This window comes from Lepidothrix coronata, unplaced genomic scaffold (genome assembly GCF_001604755.1).
Source record: "Lepidothrix coronata isolate B3197 unplaced genomic scaffold, Lepidothrix_coronata-1.0 Scaffold301, whole genome shotgun sequence".
Classification (NCBI taxonomy): Eukaryota; Metazoa; Chordata; class Aves; order Passeriformes; family Pipridae; genus Lepidothrix; species Lepidothrix coronata.
In genome coordinates, this window is record NW_016690481.1 from 275,345 (window position 1) to 300,716 (window position 25,372).

A 25,372-nucleotide genomic window follows, 5' to 3' on the forward strand; every position below is an offset into this window, starting at 1 on the left:
TGGGGCTGGGCTCACCTTGGTGCTGGGCTCACCCTGGTGCTGGGCTCACCTTGGTGCTGGGCTCACCCTGGGGCTGGGCTCACCCTGGTGCTGGGCTCACCTTGGTGCTGGGCTCACCCTGGTGCTGGGCACACCCTGGGGCTGGGCTCACCTTGGTGCTGGCCACGCCGATCTCGGGGCCCGCGTTGATGTGCACCCCGCAGTCGGTCTCGCGCGAGATGGAGCTGCCCACGGTGTTGGTGATGCCCACGGTCAGGGCTCCCCTCTCCTTGCAGTACCGCAGGCACATCAGGGTATCTGCTGTCTCACCTGCACACACGGGAGGGAGGGGCTGGGTCCTGCTGCCTTTTCCCCTCTGTGCCTGCTGCAGCAGCTCCCCCAGCCCCAGCACACTGCCTGAGCCCTGAACACAGCACAGGCAGAGCTACCGAACACAAAACCTAACAACGGGATTTGGGGCAAGGAAAACTCAGTGTTCTGATGTGGTTCACAATAAAAGGGGACAAAAAGGGTATTTTCTTCAACAAACCCAACTTTCTTCCTTTTTCTGGTTAATAAAAATTTACCTGGGGCAGGGAGGGGTGAGGGAAAAACATATTAGGGATGCCTGGAGCTGCTCATGAGCTGATCTCAGAGATGGGATAAGAATAGAAGGTGCTGTGTGTCCCTGCTTGTGTCACCAGTTTGCTTTAGTCCTAAAAGGACACACCCCTGAGTGCTGCACATGCGAAGTGACAACAGAGAACAGAAACCCCAAGGCTAGTTTAGTGCCCTCATCCCTCAGTGCCCAAACCTGCCCTGCTCACTGCTCCACTTACAGCAAGTCCTGCAGGGTGGGAATCTATGGCCAGAACCAGATTTATGGGTGGGGGGAAACAGTTCTTTGAGCTCAGTATTCACTTTGGGTTTGTACTGCCTGGTGAGCGAGCTCAGGTTCCAGGGCAATCTGTGTTAGGTTGCCATATCCAACACTTCAGGGGAAAGATGGAGCCCCTCGTGTGCCCTAAGGAGTGTTCCCTGTTCGACTGGGACAGTTCTCCCTGGGGAGAACTTGACCATGAGTCCCTCAAAGAGGATAGTTTGAAACACTTGCTACTGAGAACACAAAATTGCTACCAAAAGAGTATTTTAACCTGTGGGGATAAAGCAATGACTGGTTTTAGTGTCACAGCTGAAGATCAGTCATAAAAATCTGAAATGGTAAATGCAACTAAGAGGGAAAAACAATGTATTTTTGTATTGCAGTTGTCTTTGAAAATATGAATATGATACACATCATATACTTTTTTTTTATGCTTCAGTGTGCCTTTTATCTCCTACTCCATTCCAAGGTGGTTGTGTTTTTTGATACTTGTGTCTAATAGTTTCATTTCTTCAGTGGCTCCAATCCACCATATGGCAGTGCTTTAACTAGAGAACTACATCTATTCCAAAGAGCTGCCTTTCCCCAGAGCTCAGCAGCATGCTTTAGTCTGTTGATTGATGGAATAATTCCTCACAGAGAAAGGAAACAAAATCACTGTTACCATATGTAAAGCCCAGCCACCCAAACCCTGCAGATGGACGGGAGCAGAACCACTCTGGTTCTCCCCATCTCCAGGCTCCATGTGCCCAGTCCTCCCCTCACAGGTCCCACAGCAAAGCACAGACGAGCACCAGGGTCTGGCCCTGCTGCCCCTGCCCTCCCTCCCTGCTGTGTGCAGGCAGGAGGAGTGCAGGGAGCTGTACCTGACTGGCTGAGGAAGAAGCAGACGTCGTCTCGGAACACGGGGGTGTTTCTGTCCAGGAAGTCACTGGCCAGTTCCACCATCACAGGCAGTTCAGTCAGTTCTTCCAGCACCTGCCGGGTCTGGGACGAGGAGATGGCAGGTATGACATCATGTTTATAAAACCAAGTGTCTGCAGCACAAAGAAGCCTTCTAGTTGCCACACACTGGAAAATATTACTCTCCAAATCCCAGGTGAGTATCAGTGCTGGGTTATGTTTTGGTTACTCAGTAGGCCCACACTCAAGTCACCAACTGCCCCCGGTAACGTGCCCTTGCCTTGGCAGCACAAACTCCTCCCTCACAGGGAGACTGTTCTCAAGTCAGTCTCACTTATTATATAATCCTCAGTATGTATTATATAATGCAGGGTGTCCTTCTGTCAGACTGTACCTTGAACTCAGAAACCAGCACCTATACCCAGGCCAGGCCAGAGGCTGTTGGCTAGTCCATGTTTGAATTATCTCACAGGGCTGATCAGGAGGGACAAACGTGTTCTCTTGTGGCCCTTGTCAGTCAGTTCCCATCGCTGTGCTCTGCAGCACTGCTGAGAGGAGGAAAGGATTCCTCTGGAAAGCTGTGAGCACTTTTAACTGCAACATTTCAGGCTGCCAAGCTACCCCCCAGAAAGGCTCCAGCGACCCTGTGAGCGATGGGGGGTCAGACCCTGAGGACAGAACCCCACTGTGGCTGCAGGCACAGTCAGTGCTGCTCTGAGACACAGAGAGGAACTGCTGCACTGGGCAAGCACAGGGATGTCTGCAGGCCCATCCCATCACTGTCCACACAGCAGAGCAGGAAATCCTTCCTGGCTCGTGGCAGCCCCTGCCTTGATGCACCATTTGCATTCTGCTCTTGCACTGTCCTTCCCCTGCCAGCTGTCTTTTACAATAGAGCAGGTTTTGGTTTTTAAAGACTTCCATAACCACGAAAGCCACAGGCAACATTTCCATAAGTATTCAGGTTCTTCAGCTTTTTTTCCTCCTACTGCTGCTATAACTGCAAGTCTGGTGTTTGCAGCTTTCATGAGAGTCTTCATTCACCTGAGTGCACTGGCTCCATCTGAACCTGAAATCAGTCCTTAGCCTGCCTGCACTCTCTACGCACTCTCCAGGGAGACCTGAGAGCACCTTCCAGTGCCTGAAGGGGTTCCAGGAGAGCTGGAGAGGGACTTGGGACAAGGGATGAAGGGACAGGACAAGGGGCGATGGCTTCAAATTGAAAGAGGGTAGACTAAGATCAGATGTCAGAAAGGAATTCTTTCCTGTGAGGGTGGGGAGGCCCTGGCACAGGTTGCCCAGAGAAGCTGTGGCTGCCCCATCCCTGGAAGTGTCCAAGGCCAGGTTGGACGGGGTTTGGAGCAATCTGGGCTCGTGGAAGGTGTCCCTGGGACTGGATGGGCTTTAAGGCCCCTCCCAGCCCAAGCCATTCCTGGCTCTGTGACTCTGTGCCTGCTGCTGAAGCCCAGCTGAGCCCCCTCCCAGCCCAGCCCTCGCTCACCGCCACGCCCGCGTGGTAACTTGTGCCACACGCGATGAGGATCAGACGCCGACACCTCTGGATCTCCTTGATGTGATCCTTCAGCCCACCCAGGTTCACTGTAAGAAGATTCAAAGACAGAAATTAGGGGGGCCAGGTAGCCAAGATCACTGGTGCTACCACGATGTGTTACCACCTCCATCAACCGCTCAGCAAACAAACATCACAAAAAGATCTTGCCCCCAGCACATGGAATTCTGGAGGCACCCTGGGGCACACACCATCTGACACCAGCAAGGTTCTCATCCCCCACATCATCCCCTGCTGCCTCCACTGTAACTGCTGTGAGCAACTGCTGGACACTGAGCTGTCAGAAAGGAAGGAGGCTCAGTCTCAATTACCAGTGTAGTCATCAAAGTTGACCCTTCCTCTCATCGTATTAACGACCGATTCTGGCTGTTCAAATATTTCCTTCTGCATAAATGAGCTGAAGTTGCCTATGAAGAAAAAGAAAGAAAACAGATTAGAACACTTTACCTCCTGGTAACTTCAATTTTAAATTACCTCCTGGTAATTGAAATTTTTCCTGTGTTTATAGGGAGAAGCCTGGAGCAGAGTCACTAACGGGCCAGTTACCAGTCAGAGATTATTAAATTGATACTTCTTTTTCTGCCAAAGCATCAGCTCATCATGAGAGCTCGATTCAAATTCCTAGAAGGTGTAAGTGAAGGGGCAGATCCAGAATGGTAAGTCTGCTAGGGATCAATCTTGGAAAAAATGGCTGGCTCCGAGGAGGTAAAATTCTCAGCCCCACAATTGTCCCCATTATTGTGTTAACAGCAAGAAGGAAAGTCCCATCAGATGTAAGGACTTTTCTCCCCATGAGGGTAATAAAGCACAGGAGCAGGTGCTCAGACAGGCTGTGGGATTTCACAGAATCGCAGAATACGCAGAGTTGGAAGGGACCCACAAGGATTATTGAGTCCAACTCCTGGCCCTGCGTAGAGCCCTACCCAAGAGTCACACCATGTGCCTGAGTGCATTGTCCAAATGCTTCTGTCCTTGGAGATGCTCCAGCCTTGACTGAACACTCTGGTTTGCCTGAACACCCCGGTCTGCTTGGTCCTGGCTCAGGGACTGGCCCAGGTGACCTCCAGAGGTCTCTTCCACCCTCATTTATCTGTGTTTGCAGGGAGGGCCTGTGCATCCGCACAGGTGACCCCAGGAGCTCTCACCCTTCATGATCTGCTGCAGCTCCATCTGCAGGGTCTGCACGGCCCGTCCCGGGTGGTCTCCGGCCGTGCGCTTGATGCGGTGGATGGACAGACGCCCGTCCACCACGGCCGCCACGTCGTCGTCCTCCAGGAAGATCACCCTGTTGGTGTGCTCGATGACAGCACTGGGGACACACAGCACTCACGTGAGACTCCCACAGCTGCAGCCCCTCCCCAGCCCAACACACAGCTTCTGATCCGAGAAAGTTGCTCATTTCAAAGGAATTTCTCTTAAAATCAGACGAGTCCCGTAAAGTGCATTCCCACCCTGCCAATGGAAGTGGATTTTTTCCACCCAGCTCATTATTAATTTCAGTGTCTGCTTTAAGGAGAAACTCTGCACTCCTCAGACACAGCAGCGTGTGCAGCACTGGGATGTGACCATCAGGAGCTGGGCAGTGAAGCCAGGACAGTGCTTTGCCTTGGCACACAGGCTGCTCAGCCAGAGGAGCAGGTTCCCTCCTGGGTTTTTCCAGGGATAAGCCACTGTGGCTACCTTCCCCATCTGCAGAACTGGGGACAGCTTGGCCCCCTGGTACAGCCCACTGAGATCTGCTCAGAAGCACCCCAAGAATTAGATACTATCAAACACCTCCCCTGCCTGCAGTTTACCTGGGGAGGGTCAATACTGGCATTACCAGAGGGATTTAACATCTGTGGCCAGGTTTTAGTCTGTGCTCTCTCTCAGCTGAGCTCAGGTACAGCAGCTCCCTATTTTAGTAGCTTTTGTCCTGACCTTGAGCAAGTCACTGAAAAGCTTTAAAACCAGAACACATCAGGGTGTCCTAAGACTCTCCAAAATACCCTGATGAAAAGAGCTGCAGAAGTCAACCCCTGCAGGATTTTTACATTCCTGGAGCAAGCATTCATTTCCCTAATACAGAGAATCCAAAAGCTCTGCTAAGGCTGCAGCCAAGTTAGTCTCTCCTCCCTCTGGGATTACAGTAAGACACCTTTGATGATGAAGGAATTGCATGTTTGAAGAGAATCAACACAATTCTCCTGGTAATTAGCATCTGTCCTGTTAATTTAGGTCAGTACTCTCTCAGGTTTCCTATCAGTAGGAAATCTTATCAACAGATGTGCCTGAAGAAGGGTAACACCACTACTCCAAGGAGAGCATTCATTCCTTGAACAGAAACTGATTCTGTTAATATTTGTAAAGCAATGGCCACATACACACCATTTCCTTTATTCACAAAGAAACCACAACCTCCCCATCTCTTGTTCAAGGCCTCACCTTTAAACAGCATATTTTATATACACTAAAAGAGGCTGAAGAACCTTACCTGGCATCAGAAGCAAAGTAATACTCCACAGCTTTCTCCTCCACGGGGAAGAGGCAGGTGGTGCTGTCAACACGGGACAGGCTGCAACTTCCCTTCTTGTCCTTCCCTGGAAGACACGAGGATCAGGAGCTGCCCACACGGACACACTGGGCACAGGTCAGACCCAGAGAGGCCCCAAGGCTCGGTACCAACATGAAGCACTGTTTTGATCCCCGTGGGTGGTCACAGGGAGTGGAGCAGTGACGGGACAGGGCAGCACAGCAGCACTCAGTGGTGTTGTGCCCGTTCTCAGTTTGCTTGCAAGGGGTTTATGTCCTCTCCAATTCAATCTGCAAGTGTAGTGTTAGTGCAGGGTTTTAAGTGTAGAGGAAAATGTAAGTAAAAACTCAAATGGAAGTTCTATGTGGCTCCACCAGCAGAGAATTCAAGCTGCTTCGTGAGCAGCCACATTCACCCACTCGAACCTGCCCTGGGTGTGATTTTGAGTTTCTCCCCTGCTCCTGCCTCACTGACTCTCCTGAGGCTCTCAGAAATGGAGCAGGATTGCTCTTTTTTTGTCAATTATTCTCAGCACTGGGGAAATTCTTTCAGAGCTGCCACCTGTGCAACCACAGTGCTCCACTGAGCACGGCAGATGTAGCCCAAGCCCAGTTCTGTCTGGCTGAGCTCATGGTCAGACACAGCTCAGGAAATCCAGGATTAAGTGCTCAGCGTTGTTCCTGTGCTATCAAATACACCCACCTCGCTCTGATCCAAAAAATCAGACCTGCTGTGGGTCCTGGGCTGTTGCCAGGAGGGATCCAGGTGTGCTGGAGGGGACAGGACTGAGAGGCAGCTTCGGAAAAACTTGTGCTCAGCCTTAGAGAAATCCACCAGGGATCCTTTCTGGAATACTCTGCTAATTCCCAATACTCTCTGATCTTCCTCCTCAAAAAATACCTCTCAGTGGTGAAGCTCCTCAGGAATGCAGATGAGGACCCAACACCTACTGCTCAGCACTGGCCTCCAGCAACATCATTTGCCAGTCACTGTATGGGAAGGGTGGGGGTGGATTAATCAGCTTATCTACCAAAATGTGGCTATTGCTGAAGAACAACAGCACTGAAGTTACTCTATTCTATATTTATTCCATAATCCTGATGTTGTTTCACCTACTGGACAGTGATCTGATTCAGTGATGTAAGTACAGCTCATGGTGTTTAGATTTGTACTTCTGCAAATGAAAATGTAAAGAAAAAATACTGCTTTCATGTTGGTACTCGGGAAGAAAGGTCCACTCAGCAAGGATTTAGAGCCCTCCACTTGAGTTATTAAGTCAGTAAATGAGGAGAACAACATCTTGGTTGTTGAGCTGAGACAGGACAGGCTGATTTGGTGTTGAGACAGGACAGAGCAGAGCTGTTTGTTAGTGGCCATTCCCCAAGAGAAGCACCCAGACCTGATCAAAACATGCAAATTTGGTTTCTTAAAACATAACACTTCCCTGCATTGACTTTATTATGTTGCATTGCTTTCCTGTATTCCAGATTCTACACTGAGCTGGAACTGGAACATGTTCTTACTGTGCACACACACGTGCAGTGTGTGTGATTTCCAAGGAGGGGTTGGGAAGTTGCAGTGAGCATTATCAGCCAATTATGATTATTATGTTATCTATGGATTTGTCCACAGATTGTCCATTTATCTACAGATAATCTGGACTGTTGCTCTCCAGCACCAACCCCCCATTTACTAGAATTTAGAAGCAACACAGAGGTAATCCTTTATTCCTTCACTCTTTTCCCTTCTGAATCAAAAGTGGAGACACCATGGAAAATAAACACAGGTACAGTAAAAATGGGTAGGGGACTCAGTTTTTCAGCCTCCCTGAGAGCTGAGGTACTTTGGTTCCTGAAGTCCCTGGGAATTAAGGTTAATCAGAATTTTACCCTCAACACTTTACACTGACTTGAGAGCTGTGTTTGCTAAAAAGAAACAAAATCTCACCTGATGTTTGCAGCCAGGTAAACCAGCTCTTGGCAGAGAACACAGTGCACCTTTCCACAAACCCAGGTTTGTTCCTCCTCCAGCAAGAGGGGTTTCTGAGATCCCACCCACTGAGCTGCCAGTGCCTGAGGCCACCAAGAATCAGATCTTTTCTCTCACAAAAAAGGGCTCCCCTGCTTCAGATGTGAACTCAGTGCCTCACATCACATGTGATGGGTTGGCCTTTAAAAAAAGTTAAGTACTTAATGTGAATTAAAAATGGCTCACCCTGATAAATGAGCAGAGAGAAAGAAGTTCCAGCCTCAGGCCAACTTTAATGCTTCGACCAGAGGCTGCAGCTCAGCCTCACACCACAGTCAGGGGGAAGATGCAGCTCTGACAACCAGAATTCCAGAAGGAATTTTGGACAGTGCCTGCATCAGGATTATTAGCAGCCTCCTAGTTTAGTGGGCTTTGTTTTCTAAGGTAATTTACTGTTTCCTCCTGTAGTCAGAGCTGCAGGGAACATGCACTGTCATCAGTTTTGCACATATGCTGAGCATTATGTCCCAATATTTGAAATGGGATGGTGGGTGGATTTTCCTGCGTGTTGCTCATGGTGTTTCTGATCAAGAAGAAATTCTGGTTATCCCACTTGTTTCACTACCCTACACAGAAAGCAATAACCACATATTAAAGAGACAATGCATCTTTGTGTCATCTGTGATTCCTTTCCTAAAGAACTGGAGGATTTGTCTGAAATTTCCAGTATTAGCTTTTTTCTGGTAGGCACCTTCCTCCATTTTTATGGATATTCCATCAAAAGAATGATCCATAGATTGTACAGCTGGAAGTGCAATTGGGAAAAAAAACAAACCAAACTTCAGACACTCAGTAAATAAACACAGTGTTACATACATACATAAAGGATTACTGCTAATTATCCAACACAACCAAGAGGCAAAGCTGCTGGCACTGGTTCTTGCAGCAAGGGAGCAGCTACACCGTTAGGAAGCAGCAAGACACAGGACAGCAATTGCTCTGGATCAACTCCTTTGGATCCCTGCACTGCTCAGAACACAAGTCCAGGGCCCAGGGACTGAACAGGTTCAGACCCTTCCGACAACAGCAAATTACAGGGTAATTCTCAGTCCCTTCTCACTTTCAAGGGTGCAACTGTGTGTGGTGGCAAAACCCTCGTGTGAGACAGACAGACAGACAACATAAATACATGTTAAATACAGATGGTCACACAAAGGGTGTGTGACAATTCTGATGCTTAAAAGTGCTGTTGGGGGGTGAGGGAAAGGTTTGGGATCATGCCAAGCCTCCAACCTAAAAAGTTCTGTCATTTTTGTTCTTGAAAACAGCCAGGTCTAGGAATGCCAATATGCCACACACAGAATACACATCTGAGTATCTGTGTTTAACTATACTGTTACCTGTACTGTACTGAACTATTCTAACACCCCTGGAAGTGCCCAAGGCCAGGTTGGACGGGGCTTGGAGCAACCTGGGATAGTGGAAGGTGTCCCTGCCCATGGCAGGGGGTAGAATGAGATGGGCCTTAAGGCCCCTTCCAACCCAAACCATTCTGTGACCCTATGATTCCATTTTATTCTATTAAGATGTATTTTCCTTGCAACCACTGGACATTAAAGCTTTGATTATAAAATCGGAGACTGACACAAGGGATGTGGTGGCAGAGCACGTGTTAAAAACCTACTTTAAAAAAATCTCTGATAACGGCTTAATTTACGATTTACAGAGAACAGTTTAAAAGCACAATCTGCATCCCAAGGCACACAGGTCTCTGCAGGATCTGTGCCCGTGCCCTGGGAGAGGGAAGGGTCCCACTCACCGGTGCGGTACAGGATGGGGATGTGGTCGGTGGAGAGCTTGTGCTCGCTGCGCACGCCGATGAGCAGGGGGCTGCCTCGCCTGCAGGAACAGCAGGACAGCCTCAGACACAGCCCACCCTCAGCCCACCCCAGCACGGCAGCTGGGCCTCCAGAGCCTCCCAGAGCCACTGCAAACAGGAGAGGCCACAACAGAGCGAGAGGATCTCGGAACGAACACAACACAAGGATGTGAGGAACCTGTCTGAAGGTCAGAGAAAACTCTGCCAGAGTCACTGCAATCCCACAGACACCTGAACTGGGAACTGTTCCTCACTGCACGTACCCACAAACAGGCATTGGCACCAAAACTCAACACCTGTGTAGGCACATGTGTGGCTAAACCAACCCAGCTGATGTTGATGTGTAAAAGTCAGGCAGAAAACCTGAACATGGGGTTGGCCCAGCTTCCAGGTCAAATGGAGGACCCACCCAAGTGCTGCCACAACAGCACCAAATAAAAGATAAAACCATCTTCTTTCAAATCACAACCAGAGTATACAAAAAAACCCCCAAAGCTTTTTTATCACAACCAGACCAGGTGTGATATCGCAACCAGACCAGGTGTGATACAGCTGGTCACCAAGACATTTTCCAAATATCTCTGGGAATTTTCTGTTATGGTAGATGGAAAATAGGAGAAAGGAAATTAAAAACAACAGCCTCTCTCAGCCCAGCACATCCAGTGTGATAAAAACAACCTCTACCACATTTACCTGGTACCGACGGCCTGCCCAGGATAGTGAACGCTCTTGAACACAAGGGCAAAAGCACCTTCCTGGAACAAGAGAAACACAAACTGTTTATCCTTTCACGTGAGGCCTGGGCACCATTTCAGTATTCCCAGTACAGAAGCTGGTCCCATGTTTCTGGGAACAAAGAAGATACACCAAACAGGTGGTTCCACAGATGTCTCAGAACCACCTGTAGCTGCAGCCCCCTCACCCTGGAAGGATCTCCCTCCCCTGAGCCCAGGCAGTGCATCCTTAACCATGGAATGAGTGTTCTGAACCCCAGAAGACACTGCAGCCAGACAGCCTTGGTTACCCACCCCATGCTCCTGCATTAGCTCAGAGCACAGTGAAGGGACCTACAAAGGCAAAGGAAGCACCAAAACCTTGGGGTGTTTGCCCAGGTGAGGTGGCACAGAACGTACAGGTGAGCCAAACCTGCCAGCAACACACGCTCTTGGCCTGCTGCTACAAGAGCTCCTGGCAGGGAAATCACTGAAAAACTCTCCTGAATGAGGTGCTCTGGGATGAGAGGTAAATTGTGATGGATCCTGTTCCTGCACATGGCTGGGCACAGATTGACACGTGGAACCAGAGGCTCTGCGGTGGAGTTCCCACAAGGGGTCAGCAGCTCTCCCAGATGGAGATTTCAGGAAGGACTGGAAGCACAGACTCACCTTCACACAATCTCTCCCAGGCCAGCTCCCACCTCCCACACTCAGCCCCCCACACCCCGGGGACTGGCAGCCTCCAAGGGCTGCTGTGCCCCAAAATGGAGACCTTTTCCAGATGAGTACTGACTAATATTAAAGAAACCCAAAGGCATGTCTGAGATGAACTGCCAGAGGCAGGAGAGACAGAAATGTGCCCCCGAGCATCCTGCAGTGGTGGCAGGGGCAGGCTGCCCTGGGCAGTGCTGGAGGGCAGCTGCTGATTTTGGGCACTGTGTGTCTGTGCTGGATCCCTGCCCTGGCAGCATTACCAGCTGCTGGATGACCCTCTCCACCAGGGTGGTGAAGCAGTGCTGTCTTTGGCACTGTGTGTCTGTACTGGGTGCCCTGGCAGCATTACCAGCTGCTGGGCAGTGTATCTGTGCTGGGTGCCCTTGCCCTGGCAGCATTACCAGCTGCTGGATGACCCTCTCCACCAGGGTGGTGAAGCTGATGTCGTCGCTGTCGCGGTTGTCGTACATGTACTTGACCAGCTTGGCGATGCTCTCCGTGTCCGTCTCCGACTCGAAGTCGTAGCCTTTGCTCTCCTGCAGCGACAGCACGTGTGGGTGACCAGCCCTCTGCCTTCCCTCCCCTCTCCCTCCTCCCTTTGTTCCTGCATTTGCTTTTCCTTCCTTTCTCCTAACTTTTCTTCTTGCTTTTCCTTTTTATCCCTCCCTTTGACTTTTCTGACCTTTTCCTCATAACTTTCCTTTTCTTTGCTCCCACCTTCCCCATCTTTCCTTTTCCTTCCCTTTTTCTTGCCTTTCTTTTTTTTTCTGCCTGCCCTTTTTCTTTCCCGCCTTTCCTTCTTTCCTTGTTTTTTATCCTTCCATACTGCAGTTGTTCTTCCTCTTTTCTCCCATCTTTTTTTGAATTCTTCCCTCTACTTTTCCTCTTCCTTTTACGCCTTTCATTTTTTCCTTCTTTCTCTCCTCACTTCACATTTTCCTTTCATCCTTCTTTCCTGCCTTTCAAACTGCAAGAATATGAGGAAGGGAGCACAGGGCAGTGAGTGGGAGTGAGTGCAGAATGGAAGAGAGTGAGAGTGAAGGGGTGAGTGTGAGAACATGAGCGGGGGAGTGAGGAGGAGGGGGATGTGAGCATGAGTGGGGAGGGAGAAGGAGTGAGTGGAATAATGAGGGGGTGTGAGAGAGGGAATGTGAACAGAGAGAATGGGAGAATGGGAGTGGGAGCAGGGGTGTGAGGGATCAAGAAGGGAGTGTAAATTGGGGGAGTGAGCACTGCAGTGAGTATGAGTGTGAGAATATGAGTGGGGGAGTGAGGAGGGATGGGAGTGGGAAGGCAAGAGGGGGTGAGGTAGAGAGGGAATGGGGGGATGGAACTCAGGAGTAGGAGAGTTACTGTGAGAGTCTCAGTGAAGGTGAGTGCAAATAGGAGTGGGGGAATGTGAATGGAGGAGAGTGAACGTGAGTGGGGGAGTGGAAGGAGTGAAAATGAGATCTGGGGAGTGAGTGAAGGAACAGGACAAGTGGGGAGTGTGAATGCGAGTGGGGGAGTTCGAGTGGGAAAGTGAGTGTGAGAATACAAGTGGGGGAGTGAGTGGGAAGTGTGTGAGCACAGGTGAGTGGGAAGTGTGTGAGCACAGGTGAGTGGGAAGGCAGGGAGGGAGTGTCCCACACACACCCAGGGGTCACTCACCAGGAATTTCCGCAGGTCCTTGTAGTTGGTGATGATGCCATTGTGGATGACAATGAACTCTGGGGACAGAGGAAAGGCCCTGTTCAGCACCAGCACCAGCCCCAGCCTGGCAGCAAAGCCCACAGCCATGGAACTGACCCCAGAGCCCACAGAACGTCACTGTGGGAGAGGCACTTGGCAGAACAAAGCAGATTCACCTCCTGCTGGGATTCTCTGCTCTGCCCCACTGGTGTGGCTGGGAATGGCAGAGGATAAGAGTGACCTGGGTGGGACCAGGGCTGCCAAGATCCTGCAAAGCTTCTAGAGTCACTCAGGCACTTGGCAGCTTCCATCCTGCTGGGAGCAATTAAACTCCCTGCTGCTCCTGGGGCAGCTACACCCATCACAACCCACACTGTGACAGCCCCAAGCACAACAACCCCTTCTGTGCAGTGGGATCAGGGAAAAACCAAAATAAATGGGGAAAAAAGTATACAAAATCCTGCTCCAAGGAACGGTCACGAGAGTTCTCACCATCCAATTTCCTTCTGCCTTTACCTCCCTGCTCTGTGCCCACACACCCACCCAACCCCTGGGCACCAACCCCACCCCTCCCTGGGATCACCCCTCACTGCCAACACACCCCGTGGCCAAAAACCGAGTCCAGCCCCTGCAGCTTCCCCTCAGCTGGGCTCAGCACCACTGAATAAACCCCCAGCCCGGGTCCAGCCACCCCTCCAGGGCAGGGGAGGCAGCAGGAAGCTCCTGCAGAGGCTGCAGGGGCTGGGGACTCACCGTTGTTCTTGTCGGAGCGCTGGGGGTGGCTGTTGATGGGGTTGGGCTCCCCGTGCGTGGCCCAGCGCGTGTGGGCGATCCCCAGGTGCACATCAAACTCGATGTCCAGGTCCATGTCCTGTTGCTCTGCAGCAGAAGGGGAAGGTTTTAGTCCTGAGGGGCTGTCCCTACCCCAAGGCAAGGTGGGGGTCTCCCCAGGCCTCCAGGGATCACAGGACAGGAATGCTGGCAGGGAAACAGAACCAGCAAATCCCACAGGACACGGAATCACAGGATTGTTAAGGCTGAAAAAGACCTTTAAGACCATCAAGTCCAACCAAAACACCAAGGTGTTTCCAGGGATGGACAATGCAGATGGACACAAGCAATCACCCTGCATTCCTCACCTTGCTAAAACACAAAATAACCTTTAAGAAAGAATCCAACCTTGTTATCTCTCAGGATGCCCCTGTGACCTGTCACCTCTGACTGTGCCAGCCCACCTCATGGCTACACACCACTTAGTTATTCATCCCTAACCCCTGTCTCTAGAAAATGTACCATTAGCAATAATATTTCTTTGGGAAAAAAATACTCCTTTTGTTCCACAAGTGTCTCCACAACCTCTTTAAAACTATCCTGCAACTTTCTTGAGCAGACAAACGTTTCCTCAGGAATCCTTTATCTCTCTCCTGTTTCTGTACCACACACCCCACCTCATCTGGCCTTTCTGGCTCCTGGTTTACACCCAGAGCAGACCAACCCACCTCCCTCTGGGACACACAACACTCTGCACCTGAGGGTAACACAAGAGTGGGTTAAAAAGATTTGAGTGACATCAACAGAGCAGCTTTGGGATGTGAAACAGAGATCCTGACTGCTCTGAAAAGCACTTCCCCACCCTCACACAGCCCACCTGTATCCCACTCCCAACAACTCTGTGTCTTTGCATCAAGCTCAGATTTAATGAACTTAACATCTCAATCAAGGGAACACAGAGAAGCAGAAAGGGCTGCAGAAGCCCTCACTGCCTGCTCTCATGATGTGACAGTGTCACACACCAGTGCTTTCCCAAAGCCACCTGCAGAGCCCATCACCCCCAGATGGACAGACTGAGCTGGGACAAGCGTTACAACAGTTAAAATCCACCTGGTGAGTTATTAGAGCATTTCTCCTTTCTGCTCAAGCTCTAGATAAGTATCTCTCATCTTAAGGATTGATTTTGTTTGGGGTTTTTAGGTCCTTTTTAAAACATATTTCAGGTCTATTTTACTTTAACAGGCTGTGACTGATTTGTCTCAAGGAATCAGGACTTCTCTGTGCCTTCACCCCACACCCACAGGAGCACTGGGGAGTGCTCACAGCACATGGTGCCTTCACAGCACAGGGGTGAGTGTTGACACCTCTGGCTCTACACACCCAGGTCACTTGGAAATCCAGTGCTGGTGGGTAAAACAGGTGATATCCAAAACCCAAACGAGGGGAGAGGACAGCTCAAGGGAAGAGGGCAGGCAAAGGAGGAAAGGGAGATACTCACTGTGAACCTCTTCATCCAGGGCCTTCACTTTGCCCTTCTGCTTGATAATATGGATTTTGCAGGCATTGGCTTCCCAGTCTTTGTCGTTTCCACCATCCAGTCCCACACCTAAGCACCACCATGGGATGTGGAGAAAGAGAGTGAAGTGCAGAAGTTATTACAATCTTTGAAGCAAACCAATACTGCCCTTTTTTCTTTTTCCAGTGCCCTTTCTCCTTCCACATACAGGCAAGAAACCCCTCAGAGCAGAAATAAGTTTTCCTTTTGCCACCCTTGTCAGTATTTTTAAAGCCTTAGAAAAAAAAAAAGGCATCAAGAATGTTTATAGAAATCTGTGTATTGAAGGTTAATCCAAACCTCTGACCACCTGACCACAGGCACATCCAGTTTGTTTCAGTTTTCTTCAACAGTAGAAGACAGTAGAAACCATTCACAATTACACCACAAAACCCATCACTTACAAGCCAAAACTCAAAAGAAGAGGCAGTGTTGTTGAAGGGAGAGGTACCTGCAGAGTCATAGCCCCTGTACTCCAGCCGCTGGAGCCCCTTGATGAGGGTCTCCAGGATCTCCCGCCTCGTCCGGGGAACATGGTAGTTCAGGTAAGCAAAGATGCCTGGTTGGGGAAAAGAGAACAATCTTACCACAGAATCACAGCTGAGGAAGCTCTGTATGTGCCAGCTCCTTTGTGTGTGCACTAAGTTAAAACTCAAACAGTACCATGAACTCTCTGCTGACAGTTTTCACCACCACGTTTTCAGCCCCACGGAGATGTCACTAACATTTAACAGACCAAAACTACCCAAAAACACCCTCATCCCTCTCCTGACTCTGAAAGCATCTGAGCAGGACAAGCCTGGGGGTGATGGGAGGCATAATTTCCCCGGGGGCTGGACCTACACAAGAGGGTGAGCTGCCAGGGGACAACACAGGGCAGAGAACGCTCCTCCCCGCAGGTGAAGAAGTCAGGGCTCACTAACACAGAGCACGCCAAGAACCACCCTCCAAAGGAACTCTTCCTTCAAGAGCTTTCGAGTTCCTCCCACTAACTCACTGAGAACAAAATCATTTCACTCGTGCACACGAACACCCCCAAACCAATGGAGCTCCTTTTCCTGTGGGTTGCAGAGGAAGATTAATTGTTGCTTCTATTTTAAGCAGTGATGAGGACACACAAATTCCTCCATCTCTAATGCCAACCCTGGCTCCAGCTCAGAACCATTTCCTTTGGTGCCACCATGAAGCAGTAGGAGGAAAAGACATTTACTAGGTGCTAGAAATATCCGTACTTGAAACCTAGAGTTTCACCCTGTAACATCTGAAAGGAGAAAATATCTGTGTGGAGTAAAAGTGAGACCAGATTCACACAAACATCCATCTGTGTGACTGGGAATTCCAGGTTTGCCATTTGAGAAACTTTATCAAAACCTCTTGAGATCAGAATTCAGTCACACACACAAACCCAAAGCCCTTTTAAAGACATCTTTGATATTTCCCTGATGGTGCTGCCATACAGCTCCCAAACTTTTATTCATGGGAGAAACTGTGCTCCCAACAGGGCTTTTAGAGCATACACCTTTACACAGAGACTATTTTAAAGAATATTTGAAAAATTGCATTCTTCAGCTTTTTTGTGGTTTGGAATTAAACTAAATAGTTCCAAACCTTTTGTTGTCTTTATTTTATAAGTAGGAATAGGGGCTACTCAGTGTTGATGGACACACAGAACATCCCACAGCAAAGTGCTGGACCATTTACAAGGACTGCTCAGCCACAGTAGGGACAGGACCTTACACAGCCCAAGCTGTTCTGACCCTCTCCTGTTCCTTCTCCCTTTTCCATGGAAAGGTCTCAGGATAAGCTTGCCCTGAGCTTCACCTTCCCACTGCCAGGAGAAGTGACATGTCCCTGGAGCTCTGCTGCAAACAGAGCTCACCACAACTCCCTGATCTTCCACGCTGCTGCAAGAAATCAGATGCACTTTCTAGTGTTCCTTTTCTTAATCCTACTCAGATGAAGGCAAAACAATAAAAAAGGAGCTTTTCACTTGGTTCCTTTGGCTTCTGCCTTCATTTCCCAAACCACCCGCAAGGCTACCAGGACCAAGTTTATGAAAATTCAGTTTCCTTTCCATTGCTCCCGATCCCAAACCAACAGGGCACACGGGGCTGCTGCTCTCCCATGGAATCTGCTCACCCTGAGTGCTGGATCCTCCAGTCTCACAGACAGGGTGAGCTCCTCCTCCCCAAACCTCCCAGCCCACAGCTCAGAGCAGATAAAATCCCGACAGCAGCAAACACCTCTGCTGTGCTCCAAACGCCTCCTGGGAAGGATGCCTTCATCTCCAAACCCTCATCCCCACCCCTTGGCATAAAAACAGCTTTCCAATTCGAGATGCTTCTTTCACTCTGCTTCTAAAAACTGCCTTCTTCAGACAAACAGCAGCCTCCTGTTTGAAGTGAGCTGACTGAGTGGTTGTCAGGCTGAAGGACAGCACATTTCAGCTATATCCTGGATGCCCAAAATCCTTTAAATGACTCCAGGTCTTACAGCAGGAGCTGGAAAAGCCCCCCTCTGAACAGACACCCAATGCAGCAGGAGAGTTACACATAAAACAAGTTACCATAAAGCAGAGACAAAAGGCACCTGAGAGGGCTTTCAAAGGCAGCTGGGCTGCAGCAGTCCCTGATACTTCCCTGTCACCTGCCAGGACATCCCAAGTCCAGCCACTCCAGAAGGCATAACTAAAACCACCATGAGTAATTACAGAATCACAAACACTGCTTGCATTTTTTTTTAAATCATCTAAATCATTTGATTGAAACCTCGCTCTGTGTTTTATGTATCCCGGATGCCACGCTCAGGGTCCCCTTCCCAGCCAATCCCTGGAGCTTCACACCTCCTTTGGATGGTGCTGGGCCCATCACACGGTTCTCCAGAAGAACCTACAAGCTCTGCACCCCCTTGGTGGCATTTCAGCCACCTCAGAGTGGCACAGCCAGTCCCACTGGGGCACAGCTCCCTGGGAACTCATCCCATTCCCATGGCAGAGCAGCCCGGCCGCTCGGGCAGGACCTGCTGGAGAGGGAGCAACGAGGAGCCTTGGGGTGCTCTGGGGCTGGAACTCCATCCCCTGTGGCCAGGCTGGCTCCTGCACGGCCTTCCCGGGAACAGCAGCCGGGTGAGAGGCACAAGGGCCCATTGAGGGAGCACAGAGGAGGCCCTTCTTCCCTGGCTGAGCAGGAACGGGACAGGCTGCCAGGGAAAGGGTGAGGCAGCCTCGGGAATCTGGGGACGGAGCAGTGGGATATGGAAAGACACAGGGAGGAAAGAGAACTGAGGGAAGGTGGAGGGGAAGCACCGTGGGACAGCGAGGGCACTGAGGGATTGGCTCTGCCACCTTATATCCCACCCTGGCTCCCTGTCCATGTCTCCAGCCTCCACAGACAGCGGCCTGCAAGGGCTGGGAGGGAATGCTCTGGGATCAGGGGGATGAGGGTGGGAGGGAATGCTCTGGGATCAGGGGGATGAGGGTGGGAGGGAATGCTCTGGGATCAGGGGGATGAAGGTTGGAGGGAATGCTCTGGGATCAGGGGNTCTGGGATCAGGGGGATGAGGGTGGGAGGGAATGCTCTGGGATTAGGGGGATGAGGATAGGAGGGAATGCTCTGGGATCAGGGGGATGAGAATAGGAGGGAATGCTCTGGGATCAGGGGGATGAGAATAGGAGGGAATGCTCTGGGATCAGGGGGATGAGGGTGGGAGGGAATGCTCTGGGATCAGGGGGATGAGGGTGGGAGGGAATGCTCCTGGGACTGTGGGATGGCAGGCACTGCCCCTGTAACACCACCAGGCACAAACCCCAACTCATTTCCAGGCCGTGATATCACATTTTAAATGAGGGTATTTTCCATGGAAGCACAGGGGGGCCCAGGGTGTCACCCACTCATCTGGAACTGGGAAACTGGGCACAGCCAGAGGGTGGGGACACCAGGGAAGGGGGACAGCCCAGCTCCCAGCCCCACCAACATCACTCTGCACAGCACAGCAACCCTGGGCTGAGCCCTCTGAAACCAAACCCTCCTCCTGAAAACAGTCTCACTCCACAGACAGGCACAGTTTTTAGGCAGAAACTCATTTCCCTGTCATAAAATATTTTTTTAAAATGTGAATTGAACATTTTAGTCTCCATCTCGCTCCTGACACTTGGATTTCTACTTATTCTGAACCAAAAAAAATGGCTTAAAAGCAGAACTGTCTCCCTGCAGGCAGGGCTGGACACCTTTGGTAAATCTGAACCCAAATCAGACAGTGGCTTGAGAACTTGTTTTCTCTGCACATTTCAGCAAGTTCAGTCACACCTAAACTAAAAAAAAACACCCAACCAACAGCTCCAAACTTGACTCCTTGTCAGGGATCACAACTGCTGGCAGGGGAGGACAGAATGCCGTGCCCTCAGGAAGGGATGGCTCCTCTGGAACGAGAGGGAAAACCAAAGGGTTTACTCCTGCCTGTACTGCAAACAAACACAACACATTCATCCAGAAAGCAGCCAGCTTGGCACTTGTCTCAGGCACTGAAAAAGTCTATTAATTACAGCACAATTAAGATTATTCAGGAGGCCTGTGAAAAAAATATGAACCTGAGACTAAGAATGCTACAAAAAAAAAACCCGAACAACCCCCAAAAAACCCAACCCAAGGAATTCAGTGCCTCTTATCAGAAAACACAGACTATGAAAAGTAAGGAAATCAGAAGAAATGCAAATACACTGTTAATGATGTGAAATATGCAGACACACTCCTCAAAAAAACACCAGACCCTGTAAACACTGGGAGATTCCATTTTGACTCAGTTCAGCTTTTAGACCCTGAGAGGAAAATAGCTGGAGTGATAATGGAGGTGCCCCTGGGAAAATCAAATTCTAAGAACTCACCTGTGAGCAACACATCTTACAGACAAAAATGAAAGTAAGACAAGGAGGTTTGAAATGCACCTTAGAGGAAACAGGAAAAAATGAAATAAAACTAGAACATGTAAAAATGATGCATAATTAAAGTAAAATATGGGACAATAAGGCTCCTGTAAAAGGACACAAGTCTTCCAAAACACGACTTACTAATCTGCAAGCTGGACTCCAGTATCTGAAGGCTTATCACCCATTTATGACACTTATCATGATGAATTATGTGTAAAGAAGTTTCATTTACTGGAAATATTTACAAATGCATTTCATTTTCTCCTTTTCAAACATCCTGTAATGAGGTGACTCGTCATAGCTGGGGAAAGTTTGAGTGCACATTTCAAAACCAGCATTTTTACTGACTCTTAACTATTGGGTTATTCAGGAATATCTGAGCAATCACACCTTGGAATCACTGCCACTTTTAAGTACAGCTCCACTGCCCTCAACAGAAAGACTGAAGAGGAAAGAAGTGCTTGATCTAGGAGCATTTTTGAAAAATATTCCTTTCTCCCAGCAGCCACAAGCTGGGCTGTGCAGAGAGAATTTTCCTCTGAAATCAGAGCTCAAGCACTGGGTCCCAACTGTGTCACTGTCAGAGGGCACCCAGGTGACACACAGCGTGACACACACGTCCCAGTGTGACACAGAGCCCGGGCCCTGCAAGAAAAGCCCTCTTTTCACTCCACAGCTGAACAAAGGGTCACTTCATCCAGCCACAAAAGGCAGCCTGCCCCGAGGTGGGACACAGAACACCCAACCCTGCAGTTCAGCCTGGAAAGGACCTTTCCTCTCACACCAGCAGGAGATGAGGAGACACAACTGCACAGCTCTTGGTCAGGAGCTGAGGAACACAACTGCACAGCTCTCTGTCAGGAGATGAGGACACACCAACTGCACAACTCTGTCAGGAGATGAGGACACACCAACTGCACANCTCTGTCAGGAGATGAGGACACACCAACTGCACAACTCTGTCAGGAGATGAGGACACACCAACTGCACAGCTCTGTCAGGAGTGAGGAGACACAACTGCACAGATCTCTGTCAGGAGGGCTCTCAGAGAAGCACCAATCTCTCTGTCAAAGTGACAGTTTCTTGAAATCACAACTCTCAGTGGGAACACGCTGGTTTGGATGAAATTCCAAGGCAAATCCAAGGAGTTCCACCAGGGTCCCATCTGGTGTATCCCCAGCTTATCCCCCTTGCCAGCCCAGCTGTCAGGTGCTGAAAATGTACAAACCCAAACTCCGAGCAGAACCTCCCAGAACCATGAATTTCAAGTGCCCAGCAGACCCAAAAAGAGGAGTTTTGGTTTCAGCCCCTCCCACACAAGGGCTGTTCAGTAACAACACCACACCTGCCCCCTGGAACTCACTGTGGAAATGAGCCAGCAGGAGGAAGTATTCCAGGAAACCAAGATATATGAGTGACATTTAATGACGTTTAATCACTCTATCTTGACAAGCCCTGAGCTGGCATTGTTCCAGCTGAAACACATGATATGTGAAGCAAAACACCAACCCTGTGAACTTCCCTCTCGTTTGGAACTGGGAATTCCCAGCTGAAAGAAAACAGCAGCAAAGACACTCCAGGAATGTCTGTCTGCCAGGCTCAGGAAACACAACAGCCCTGGCTGGAGTACACTAATGCACCTCAGGACTTGACACTAATACACTTGGGAATTAGAACAGCACTCCCACTTTACAACATAATGAAGCATTTCAACTTAATGACATATTTAAACAACTGACCTGACACAGGAGTTTGCACACGTGGACTGAAAAGGCTCGTTCAAAGCATGTCAGCTTATCAGACAACCCCTGAATCACACTGAAATCCACAGTAAGGAGTCCTGTCTGTATTTCTCTTCAGTGAAATATCTTGATCTATATACTCTAGAACATAAAACATTTCCTTTCTTGTGGGTTTGCCTTAAAAACCTTACCTGAGGAACCATGAGAACAGGTATTTGGCAGCTTGGGAAACCCAACTCTCTCTGAGAGCTGATTTTTAATATTCAGGCCCAAATCCTGGGTCTTCTTACTGTCAGCTACACAAAGAGCTCCCTATAAACAGATGGTACTTTTAACAGAAATGGATGTTCCTGATTTTTATAGTTGACAGTCACAATACTTTTTCTGAGAACTTCATTTTCCTGTGACCTTTTCGGAGCTCAGATTCCTTTATTTCATGGGAAGTTCACAGGCAAATGAAATTAATCACTACTTCCAGACAAATAATCTTCTCCAGGATCTTGAATAGGTGAAGTTACTCAGGAACAGCTTCTCCTAATCCTTTTCCTACAAAAGCAGAAAAGCCTTCAGGCTGGGTTTACTCACAAACTCCTTTGTAGCACACCCTTTACTGTTAAACCACTTCCACAGACGATGCCATCAGTACATCCCCCTGGCAATTCCAAGGAATCCTTTATCCCAGAAGGGATGCTCAGCCCCACTGGAGTGGGCTCCTGTCACCTGCAGTTCAGGGAGGTGCCAACCCCTGTGTACCAAAACCTCGCTATTTCTGCCCGGTCTGAGGAGCACAAGGTCAGACCCACCCTGGCTGTGCTGTCAGAGCTGCACAGGGGAGAGGTTACACCCAACCCATCACCTCCAGGTTGAGCAAAAAGCAAAGCAGGAAAACATCCCCTCAGTGCAGACCCACATTTGTGCACTGGATGCTGCTCTGGCTGCCCACACACACACCTCTCCCTCCCCAGCTGAAAGGGGCAGGGTTTCTCCTGCCTCACTGAGCAACCAGAGCATCAGTTCTGGGGGTTCCCTCTGGGCAAGAACCACTGCTCCTGGTTCAGAGAAGGGCAGCCCCCAGGGACACCTCGGGGTGACAAATGGCAGCTCAGCAGGGGGACAGCAGCCCCCACTGCTGGACAGACAACCCCCAAACCTGAAACTCAAGTCTTTCTTATTCCCATTTTTATCTTCAGGAATCACTAGTAATACAAGACCTAAATTCTACAATCCCTTTTGTCATTAAAACCAGTTACAGCATACAACAGGTTTACTGATTTACAGAACAGTCCATCGAGCCTGGTTACCCTGAAAAACCTGTTTTCTAAACTATTTCATAGATGCCATTGAACATTCATGCCATAGATGCCATTGAATGCACTATTTGGTGCATTCAGACCAAAGCACACCCAACTTACACTGGCCAGGTCTTCAAACTGCAAGTTTCTAACACACACCAAGAGCAAATGCTATTTTTCACTAACACTATTAAAAGCAGAACCCCAGCACATCTCCATATTGCTGTCAGACACCAAGAACTGAACTCTGAGGTTCCTTTCCTTCCCCTGTCCAGCAGCAGGAGCCTGTCAGACCATGGGACTTCGTAAGGTCACACATAAACCTGAACACCAGGGAAAACACTGTTGATAATTCCAGTCTGGAAGCTGAAGCTGTTGATGGAGTGAACTGAAGCTCTCCCTTCAGTCTCTCTGATAAACGAAGGTATCTGAGAATTCAGACGACAATTGCAGCAGTCACATTTTTTCTGTTAAAACTCATCATAATAACCACCTTTCTGTGTGAGATGAATTGGGTAAAACTCTGAAGGTGGCAGGGGACCCACCAGGCAAGACAAAGCAGTGTAAATCCCAACTTCCCATTCTATTCCAGAAACGTTGTCTGAGGATTCACCAGGCCTGTGCAGCTGCCACTACCCTGTGTAACTCAGCTGCTCAGACCTTGTGGAACCCACAGCACAAGAGATCAGGGCCCTCCATTGCAAGACATCCCCTCAGTCAGGAGAGACAAGTTAGATCTCCCCACAGGATACATCTCTGACCCCCAGAACAAGACTCAACAGCAGAGTCAATATTCACTAATGTTTTTCTCACTGTCTTCATAAAATGTTTCAATATCCAAAGAGAATTTTGCTTATATCATAAAGAGGAGAAACACATCAAGTCTGAACACAACTAAGTAACTCCCCCCAGCATTTTCAGGGCTTATCACACACAAAAAGACAAAAGAGCAGAAAGTTAATACTGCACATTTCAAAGGCTGGACCTCACATAAGGCAAGCACGAGGCACCCAAACCATCCCTACCCTTGCAGCAAGCTATTTATAATAATAATTATCCCTTCTATTCTTAGCTTTGCTCCACTTTGTACTTTTAACACAACTGAACATAGTGTTAAATGTAAGCTGGAGTTCCCTATGGCCTCTTCACAGTGCTCCACAACTTCCACAAGGGAAGCTCAGATCTTCCCTTCACTGGATTTATACTTGGTTTTTGCACGGAAACTACTGTGTCTTCGATGGCTTTACATCTTAGTATTTGTCGGTAGGCCAAAGAGAAAGCTGGTGCCACATGACTGCAAATTGGGATGTGCAGTTCTGACCTGCCTTACCTTCATTTTTCTCTGACAAGGGCAGATGTACAGTCAGAAACACGATTTACAGAAATACAACACGAGTTCTATTCAGAAGGAAGACTGACAAAGAGGATCGATTCCCAGCTCCCTCGTAAAGAGGCTCTGGAAAGAGGGCACGAAGCTGGACATGCTGGCCAGGTACTGGAGGAGTTTGAAGGTGATACCAGTTCAAACCCACAAAAACAATGAGAGAAATGGCAACTTGCACATTAGGTACAAACCCCATAATCTTGCTTAGAGCATCACTTTAATTTTGCACATAAAACTAACAAAAAAGAGAAGGAAATGTTGAATGACAACAGGAAGAACCAACAGATCACTGTTGCATAGATATCCATGGAAAAACATGAAGACGAGGGGACAGAAAGAGAAAGGATCAGTGATATTCCCGTGTCCAAAAGAAGAGGCGGAGTGGCTGTACTAGAAGAGCAAATGGAGTGGAAAGGACCTCGGTGAGAGGACCAGCCGAGCTGGCCCGAGCTGCTGCTCGCCCGGGGCATGAGCTGAGCTCGGGGAGGCTCCGCCGGTGTGTCCTGAGCTGGTCCCGGCCCCGGGCACTGCCGAGCCCCGGCCGGACCCCCGCCCGCTGCCTCAGCCCGCACCGACCGAACCCGAACGGCCCCGTGAAACCCCCGTGTCACAAGTTGTAACGCCTCAAACCCCACTGCTGTGCCCCCCGGGCGGGAGCGGCTGTTCCCACAGAGCCGAGCCGGGGCTGGGCACCCCGGCGGGGGCTCCCGCGTGTGCCCCCGGGCAGCAGCGGGGCTCCCACATCCCCGCCGTGCCGGGACCCTCAGCCCGGCACCCACGGGCAGGGGTTCCCCGTCCCCACAGCCCGGCACCCCCGGGCAGGGCTGTCCCGTCCCCACAGCCCGGCACCCACGGGCAGGGGTTCCCCGTCCCCACAGCCCGGCACCCCCGGGCAGGGCTGTCCCGTCCCCA

At 49.7% G+C, this 25,372-nt stretch overlaps 1 protein-coding gene across 2 annotated transcripts in view; it reads right to left on the reverse strand.

Annotated features, from left to right (window-relative positions):
• Positions 1 to 25,372, reverse strand: part of GFPT1 (glutamine--fructose-6-phosphate transaminase 1) — a 42,298-nt gene that overhangs the window by 15,934 nt on the left and 992 nt on the right. For both annotated transcript variants that reach the window (XM_017837335.1, XM_017837334.1), the window contains exons 2-14: positions 15,573 to 15,680; positions 15,065 to 15,172; positions 13,549 to 13,674; positions 12,775 to 12,833; positions 11,526 to 11,660; positions 10,388 to 10,449; positions 9,635 to 9,714; positions 5,809 to 5,914; positions 4,481 to 4,644; positions 3,647 to 3,742; positions 3,267 to 3,364; positions 1,729 to 1,849; positions 152 to 309 (exon numbers count right to left, since the gene is read on the reverse strand). In XM_017837335.1, coding sequence (XP_017692824.1) covers positions 152 to 309; positions 1,729 to 1,849; positions 3,267 to 3,364; positions 3,647 to 3,742; positions 4,481 to 4,644; positions 5,809 to 5,914; positions 9,635 to 9,714; positions 10,388 to 10,449; positions 11,526 to 11,660; positions 12,775 to 12,833; positions 13,549 to 13,674; positions 15,065 to 15,172; positions 15,573 to 15,680 — 1,421 coding nt within the window. The remainder of the gene's footprint in view (positions 1 to 151; positions 310 to 1,728; positions 1,850 to 3,266; positions 3,365 to 3,646; positions 3,743 to 4,480; positions 4,645 to 5,808; positions 5,915 to 9,634; positions 9,715 to 10,387; positions 10,450 to 11,525; positions 11,661 to 12,774; positions 12,834 to 13,548; positions 13,675 to 15,064; positions 15,173 to 15,572; positions 15,681 to 25,372) is intronic.